Source organism: Caretta caretta, chromosome 1 (genome assembly GCF_965140235.1).
Source record: "Caretta caretta isolate rCarCar2 chromosome 1, rCarCar1.hap1, whole genome shotgun sequence".
Lineage (NCBI taxonomy): Eukaryota > Metazoa > Chordata > Testudines > Cheloniidae > Caretta > Caretta caretta.
In genome coordinates, this window is record NC_134206.1 from 258,590,400 (window position 1) to 258,599,080 (window position 8,681).

The 8,681-nt window shown below is 49.4% G+C and overlaps 1 protein-coding gene across 6 annotated transcripts; it reads right to left on the reverse strand.

Moving 5' to 3' along the window:
• Window positions 1–288: 288 nt before the first annotated feature.
• On the reverse strand, window positions 289–7,485 carry PVALB (parvalbumin). Of its 6 annotated transcripts, none has more exons than XR_007354241.2 (6): window positions 7,017–7,485; window positions 5,097–5,229; window positions 4,567–4,676; window positions 2,342–2,420; window positions 1,799–1,926; window positions 289–507 (listed from the first exon to the last, which is right to left on the reverse strand). XR_007354241.2 is itself a non-coding variant. In XM_048833549.2 (5 exons), the coding sequence occupies exons 1-4, from the start codon at window positions 7,075–7,077 to the stop codon at window positions 2,383–2,385; spliced, it is 342 nt and encodes a 113-aa protein (XP_048689506.2). In that variant the 5' UTR covers window positions 7,078–7,485; the 3' UTR covers window positions 289–507; window positions 2,342–2,382. The 6 variants fall into 6 exon arrangements, 4 of the variants coding, with proteins under 4 accessions (XP_048689506.2, XP_048689502.2, XP_048689510.2 ...); XR_007354237.2 differs by having other exon boundaries at window positions 289–824; XM_048833549.2 differs by lacking the exon at window positions 1,799–1,926.
• Window positions 7,486–8,681: the final 1,196 nt, after the last annotated feature.

The window sequence follows — 8,681 nt, forward strand, 5'->3', positions numbered from 1 at the left end:
GGGATTGCCAGTGCTAGATATTTGTCAAGGCTTTGTATACACACCCATCTATCAGAGATGGTTTAAGGAGAGTGAAATCAGTCTTACCCCAATGCAGGGATGTTGACTGAATGAGTCACTCTAGGTATATTTCACCCCCAAGTAATTATTTTAATGCTTTCCCACCTTACCCTAACCAGAGATACAATAGCAGATATGGTTTCAGCACAAAATCATAAGAAAATATCCCCTTCCTCTAAAACATACCCCAAACCTAAATGAAAGAAGGAACATGTGATAGTCAGAAAGTAGAGCCAAAAACAGTGACCTTTATTTTAACAGCATCTTTCAGCACAATTACAGAGTTACAGGGCTGCAGAGAACAGAGTGGGAGTATAAAATAACAAAAATAAATAGAACAGGAGCCAAGGAGGTCAGCAGGAGTTGGCTGGAATCAGGTGGTGAAGGGCAGATGGAAGGTTCAGATTGGTCAAAGGCTTTATGATTCAGCCACCAAAGTTATGAATTCTGGAGAAGGGAAAATTTGTTTAAATTAAGAAGCATGTTATAGAGGTTCACAGCATCACCGAGACAGCAGGGGCAACTTCATTAACAACCTTTTACAATAATTGAATGGCTTATAAACCAAAATGAATCAGAGGGTCAGATTGTGGGTCAGAAAACCTCACAGTGAAGCTAAACCATTTTTAAGAAGCCAAAGAGGGAATTCAGGATATGTCAATCCACCCAGACTGCCCGTTGGTGCCCGCTTGGCCAGTCTCTTTAGCTGTGCCGTACTCCTTAGTCACAAAGTCAGTTTCCTTTGTGAACCCAACAGACATCACCTAAAAGGAAGAAGGCAAGCACTGGATATAAATTTTGTAGTGAGGTGGATTCCGCTCTGTCAGTGGCTGGCAGCACATCTGCAAATACATTAATCATGGCTATAGCCAGATATTTTCTAAAGTAATAGTTATATTGATGCTATTATTGTATATTGTCAACATAGCTCAAAGCTATTTATTTATTAAAATACATTATGTATATGAATAACCCCTATATTTTACATGTCTGTGAATGATTCCTATATTCCCAGTATATCACATTTAAGTATTCTAAACAAATTCCAGAGTTCTAATTATGTAAAACTTATTTTCACTTTATTTTGAAATGCTCTTTGGACCATCAGCAGACTTTCCCTGAACATTGCAGAGGACCCAGCACAAACCCTGTGGTATTTCATTGAACTACCAAAGGTAATCTCTGAATTTATTATAGACTAATCATTTCTCTCTCCAAACTGGTAATACATTATTTTGGGACACACGAGTGCAAAAGAGAAACTCATCAGAACATTTTTTACCCCCTCCTGATTTTTCTTTTAGTGTTGTGTGTGTGTGTTTTTTTTTTTTTAACTTGAGCCAACAAATAGTGGATTTGAAGTCTGAACATATTTCATGACAGAGTTCTGAGAAAATGACTGGTGGAATTAGAAGTATTCCCAGAACCTCAGCTGGAGTGGAGCGTGAATACATGTACTAGATAAAGATTGTGATCTACCTGAATAAAAGTTTGGCTCTTTTTTCCGATCTTTTCCCTGGAGAACATGGCTTCTGACATCACAGACCTAGCAGCATCAGGCAGCTAGAGGAACTGAAGGGTATGATTTATTTGTCCAATAGCACATAAGAGGTCAAAAAATGACCTCAAGTACAAACCTTCCTTTTTTTGGTTTTCTCTTGTGCCCTTGGAATCTGAGCATGTGGTGGTGGTGGTGGTGATGATTTCCAGCTGAGGGACTGTGGAAGGCTAGACTCACCTGCCCTGAAACTGACTGTGGCCTCAGTAGCATTCCCCTTCAGTCTGGGAGATGAGGTCTGGAGGATGGTCACCCTCCTGGGTAACATGGACCTGGGCTTGGAGGTTGTTCTGGTCCCTCAATTTTGACTGGATCCAATGAAAGATGAAGGGATTCAGTACCTCTCAAGAGACAGGTCAGCACCTTGCAGGAGTAGGCCCTGTGTTTTCAACACTTCTAGATTGGCAGGCCAGCCCCAAAATATAAATCTTGATCCATTTAGCCAGAAGTATGGATAGATTATTGGAATAATTCCTGAATTGTGTGTGGAAGCAGAGATGAGCTCTGAACAGGAGATCTGAGAGATCATTCCTAATCTGACACATGATTCTGAAGGAGGCTCCATAGGACAGCTAAGATGGAAGCCTACAATGAAAGAACTGAGGAACAGGTGGACCTGGCATGCTCAAATAAATCTTTAGAAGGCAGGAATGCCAATCCTTCATCTCTCAGAACTGTTATGGGCTGCTGGGAACTAGACTGAGGGGATATCCAATTCATTACCATCATCTGTAAAAGGCTGGATCTCCATAGTCAGCTAATGATCAGGGTGGCGTTTGAAAACTTGACCCAAGGGATGGACCTGGGGTGAAGGAGGACAATTCATTTATTAGAAAAAAAAATCCAGTGTTTCTGTAGCAGAAAATATAGCATCAAAATTGAAAAATACCAAAGCTAAGAAATAGCTGTGGGCGTTGGAGCTGCTGAGGCTATCATGGTTGGTGAATCAGGCATATTGTGAGACAGGGCAAAGTGTCTCAAACATGTCGCTTATCACCATTTCTCCTTGCTCTTTTGCTCTGTCCCTCACAACAGGTAAATTGCCACACGTTCCACGCCTCACTGGTGCAGCAGTTTGCTAGTAGAATGAGGCTTGGGAGGGAGGAGAGCTCTGGAATGTTGCTTGGTGGGGGTGTTGGCCAGAAGTGTGCAAGGAAAAAGAATCAGGGTCTTGATTCCCTTCGCACTTACACTAGGGTAAATCCACAGTAACTCCACAGAATTCAGTGGACTTTCACAGGTGCGAAACTGATGGGAGAGGAGACTTGGCTGAGGAGATACTCCAGATTGCTCTCATAGAATAGGTCTGCTCGCAGGCATCGCTTCCCTTTTTTTTTTTTTTTTAAATGTTGGCCACACCATTAATTTTAAGAGATGCCAACACCCTTCTCTTTCATATAAGCCAAGATGAGTCTGAAACATTTCATAAGTAGAGGTTTCTTTTAACTCAACTGGGATTGCTCCTGTTTCGCAGCCGTGGAGTTATCACGTTGGCCAACCAACTATGAGCATCCTTACAAGGATCTTCAGATGACTTGATTCCTGTAAATTGCACTCCTGTCTAGATCTCTGGGAACTGAGCCACTGATTTGAGTGGGACTGGAAAGGCTCGGTCAGTAATAAAGCATGTGAAAGTATCTGAGATTTATGACCTAGAACCCTGAGTTCAAGACGGCTGCTAGTAATCAGCAACAGCTCGCTTTGCTCCTATGTCACTGTGACATATCAGGGCCTGAGAACTTAAGAGGATTTAGCCTGGAAATAGGCCCATAGACACTGTTCTACTGGTGTGCCATGGTCAGGCAGCTGAGCGTATCTTATTTGTCACCTCTCTCATTGGGTAATTTTGTATGCCATCCCTTCTATTTCTACCCTATAAACTGTGAGATCATGTTAAGTAACCTCACTTTCACTTGTATTTTGCATACCATTTGAAGACCACACCTTTATAAATCCAAGAGAATGGATAATACTAAGACAGGACTATCTGAAGTTAAAATTGAGATGTTTCCAATTTTCACCCTGTCAAAGAGGCTGTCAGGATGATGGGAGGTTACAAAGTGATTTTCTACTGCTAAGCTGGCATGATGATTCAGCTAGAACCCCCCCCTTCCACCTCCTTTCTTATAATGGAGGGAAAGGATTCATTCAGACCTGCACAACTTCATATCTGTTCTAATGAGCCTCGGTAATGTGGAGGAGAGAAAAGAAAAAGGAAAGGGAGAAATGCAGTCTGTGGATTATTTTGACAAGAAGTTGCCAGCAAGAGCAAAATATCGGTTTCTAAATTTCTAGCCATGCTGTGGACAAAAATGTGCCCCTTTCTTGTAAGCCTGATGCTATAAGCTTGATGGTTAATGAAGTTAAATGACAGGTTTCCCTATCTTCCCTGTGAAGATTGTCGGTGTCATGCATATGGTGGGAACTTGGATAGACAGTGAGGCTGCACAATGGACTTACTCAACACTGAATGTTAAGAATTTGCTTTGCTAAGCCATCAGAAATCTTGCATCACGTTCTCATTTAAGTGAAACAGGATTTTTTTAATCAAGGAGAAATGCTGCTCTTCAGCTCCTGCTGTGTCTCTCTCTCCCTGCCTCCAAATTCAGCTCCTGTAAACTCTGAGGGCCTGATCCTGAGCCCATTGCAACCAATGGAAATACTCCCCCTGACTTCAGTGAGGGTTGGAGGGGGCCCTTTATCCCTCCCCCCCTGTGAGTGCCTTTGCTATCTCCCATCCTGTGCTAAATCTGGGTTTCTATGAATTCCTGCTCCCTCTAGTGTTGGGACTCAGCTTCTGCACCAAGGAAGGTACCACAAATTTAGCAAGCCCTGAAATGTAACTAAAGTCCTAATCTGCCCTCCACAAGGTCACAACTGGCAATGAAGCCTATGGTGCTTATACCTCTGTACTAGGGGCAGAATTTGACCCTCCTGAAGCCACCTACCATCAATGCCGATTTTGCCATCGCCATCCTTATCTCCAGCAACCAGGAGCGCCTTCGTTTCTTTATCAGATAGGTCTCTGCCATCAGGGGTGAAGCCCTTCAGTACAAATCTAAAGAAAAGGCATGGGACAAAGAGAAGGCTGGGTCAGTAGGGTTTAACGTTCCTGGTTTTTAGAGATGATGAGCAGTGGTGTTGACACATGCAATTGAATCCAAAGGCCTGGCCCCTGTTGGCGACCTTCTTTATCACACAGAACAAGTGCTCTCACCTGGAATTGTTTGAGATAGAGGAGTTGTAGTTAGATTACAGATCACTCACATAAAAGTTAGATACCTTTCTCTCGACACACATTTGATCCTACTTTTAACTGTTTACTCCCCCTGCTGAGCCATGCAAACAACCGGACACTGCCCAAGACAGGGCAATTAGAAGTCTGAATGGGACTGCGTATTAGGGTGTGTTTCACTCAGATGAAAATATGAACACATCCTCTTAATGTAAGGACAGAGGGAGGACTTGACCTACTTACTTCAACTCATCTTCCTCAATGAAGCCACTTTGATCTTTATCAAGAATGTGGAAAACCTTCTTTACATCTTCCTGGCTCTTCTTTTTCAGCCCCAGGATTTCAAAGAACTTCTTGTAGCAGAAGGATTCAGCAACTGCGGGAGAAGAAGAGTGAGGCTGGGTTAGTTGTAGGCTGGTTACTGAGGCACATTGGTATAGATATTCCTGATTTTCTCTCCCTCTGCCACAAAGAACCTGCCTTCTTAATCCTACCCCTAGAGGCCACAAGGTCAGGGCCCTGTTATGCTAGGCCTTGTATATAGACAGAGCAATATGCAGTCACTGCCCCAAAGAGCTTAAACTCTGAATAGACAAAGGGCCAGAGACAGTGCCCCCACTGTACAGAAGGGGGGAAGTGGCTTACTCAAGGTCACCCCAAGAGGCAGTGAGGGAGTTGGGGAATTAAACCCAGGCCTCCTCCCTTCCTCTCCAGTGCCTACACTGCCAGATGTCCCAAAGAGGAGTAAGAGCATTCACCTGAAACCTGAACTGGAGTCAGACTGTACCGAACATATTTTTAAAACTTCTCCTTTTGGAAATCAGAGTTCTGCCCGGCTCAGCCGTGCAGGCTGACTCGAGAAGACCTGCCTCTAGTTTATGGTGACATCTCCCATTTCCTCATTCCCCACACCTGGCTTCAAAACATCAAGTGGAGCATTTTAGGAGCCAAAGGGACAGGCAGAAGTAGTATGTATTCTGGGGCAGGGTCGGGGGGACTGCTGTGCTGCATGGCCCCTGCAAGATCATATGCTGCACAAGTAGGGAGGAAAGATGAGGTTATCTGGCCCACTTCTCCCTTCCCTCACCAGCACCTCCACCCCTAGGGAGCCCTATAACAGTGGGGGCTGGAGAGATGTCAGGGGAAATCAAAGTGCAGTAGGCTGCCCTGTTTGCAAAGCATCCTTATCCTAGTAGCATCTCTGGGTTTACAGCAACATAAGGGGGTTCGGGCGCGTGGGAGCTGCTTGAGTCCGGAGCCGTAGTTAATTCCACCAGGGGCAACGTGCCGGGGGACTTTGTGGCTGTCCTAGAATCATGGAGGCAGCTGCCGCAGCGAAGAGAGCGGGGCCCGATGTCCCGTCAGCTCCGGGCTGTCGAGTTTCCCGGCTGTGCGCTCTGTGTGTGGGGGGAAGGAAGTAAAAAGAGGCTTCCCCCTTTGCAGGCTGGAAAAGGGAGTTTTTGTTGGGGGGGGGGGGCGTGGATCGTGTTCATCCGAGAACACAGATCCCGACGCTTGCTCGGCAGAAGCCCGAGCCGCAGATGCAGCGGCGTGCGGTTTATTTGGGGGGTCACCTGTCGAACGCTGGCGGAGAGAAACGGGGGGAGTTTGAAACGGGAGGCATCGATCTGTGCCTGAAGTAAGGCGCACTGCAGCCATCTGTCCTGCGGGAAGCTTCTGCAACCCAGCAGGCTGAGCCCACTCTCTCGACTCCTCTTCAGCCTGAAAAGTAAAAACCCCTAACAGGACAGACCGCAGCAGTTGCGTCTGCCAGTGAAACAAGAACCGAGAGCGCTGCAACGCTGGGGACAGGATTTGGGGGGCGGGGGGTCTCCCAGGCTCTGTTCCCCCCCCCCCCCAGGCATATCCTTCCCTAGTGTGGCTACAGCTTTGTTCCGTTTGGAAATATCTCGTGCCTAGGAACCGAGTCTGTCTGCTTTCGCTACCTACTTCTCCTTAGAATGAATGGAGCGTTTCACGTCTCCAGTGTCCCGGGGAAGTTTGCAGGGGACACAGCCTGGGTTTAATAAGCCCGACATGCTCACGTTGCACGTTTCTCCCCATCCCCATCGGATGTTTTATCCAGCCGGCTCCTCTGACCTTCCCCGAGCGGAGCACAATTGCACCGCAGCCCCGCATGGGGAGAGAGGAAAAGCCACTCACCTGAAAAGGCTCCCACAGCCGCCTTGATCTCCTCCGTGCTGAGCAGGTCCGACATCGCCATCCTGCCGCTGGGTGAAGGGAGAGGCGAGTGCGAAAAGATTAAACAGTGCCTCTCTCATCATTCCTGCGCATATGACCCAAGCTGCAGCGCCGGCTGGGGACTGCACACCGGGAAGGGCTGGACCCGTGCCAGCGACCGCTCTCGAGGGGGAAGGGCCGCTAGCCGAAGTGGGCTGCGGAAACAAGCACTCTGGGGCACGTGCGTGTCGGTGTGTGGATGGGGGCTGCGGGGGGGGGGGGTGGTTCTCTGGAAGGCTGCAGACTAAGCCCCGTTGGAGCAGCGCCAGGGGCCGATCTAGGCTGGCAGAGGAGTTGTGTCAAGGGCAGACTCCCGGGTGCAGCGGGACAGAGCGAGTGGTGCAGCGCGGGGAAATCAGACGTGCGCTGTCCCGGTTCCACACGGCGGCGCGGAGCACGGCACTGCAGCAGGCGCCCCGCCTCAAGCCGCGCGCCAGCTGGGGTGGGGGAGCGGATGGAATTTAGCCTTAGCTGGAGACGCTTCTCCCTCCCGCCCCCCCCCCCCCCGGCACCTTTCAGCCCTCGGCTCTTTGGGAGCCCCCTGTCTTAGCCCGCCCCCGGGCTGAATTCTTCACCCCAGCCCCGTAGCTGACACACAGCCCCGGTCTGACGCCCAACACGCCAGACACGAGGGCAGCAGGGTGAAGCTGGAGGTGCCATAGTAACTATGCTGATGTGCGGTCCTGCGGGCGCAGGCTGCTCAGGCTTTGTGCCGCGCTGCTCAGTCACCGCTGGGAGCAGCCGGCCCAGCCGCCCGGGAAGTTTGTCTGGATTGCCTGGTAAGCGACTTGCCCATTGCTCTTCACAGAAATGATCCACCCGACCTCCCTCCTCTGCCACGCAAGGTGCCGGGGGCACGAGGGCAGATCCGTGCGGGAGGTGCCGGGGGCGCTGAAGCGTGGGGACACTGGGGCAGATCCGTGCGGGAGGTGCCGGGGGCGCTGAAGCGTGGGGACACTGGGGCAGATCCGTGCGGGAGGTGCCGGCACATTGGCTGCACGTCGAGTACCTAAACCAAGGGCCGGGCTGTGTCGTGCCTTCCAGCACAGCTGCGGGGCCCACCCCCGCCACTCCTTCCCGTTGAAGGCAATGGGGTGGCTGCGCTGCCTAAGATTTTGAAGGATCATCGGGCCCAGAGAGGAAAGAGGCTTCGGGAGAAACTTTGTTCATCCTCTCAATGACTCCTCCTCAGCTGCTTCGTAAGGGAACACGCCCCTCCCCGCCCCAAGTCCAGGCCTAGTTCTGGTATAAGGCCACTGAGCGCACCTGTGCGTGTGTGTTAAGATATTGGGGTCCTTTTGTTTAACAAGGGCCTCACCTCACTGGAGGCCGGAGGGTGGGTGAATCTTTGGCCCCTTCTTGTCCCCATTTGTTGTATTTGCTCGTGGCAGGAGCCCGTCACTCCTTTCTCCGCAGGTGAACCACAGCCCCGCACCCAGAGGGCGCCTGGGTGTCTGGGTCAAGCCCTGAGCAGCTCTCCCCTAAGCAGTGGCTAAAGCGGACCCAAACAGCTCAGGGCTTGTGCCAAGCCTAAAGTGCAGCAGCGCGGGTCAGACTCAGTTCAGTTTTCCTGTCCTGTGAGCCGAC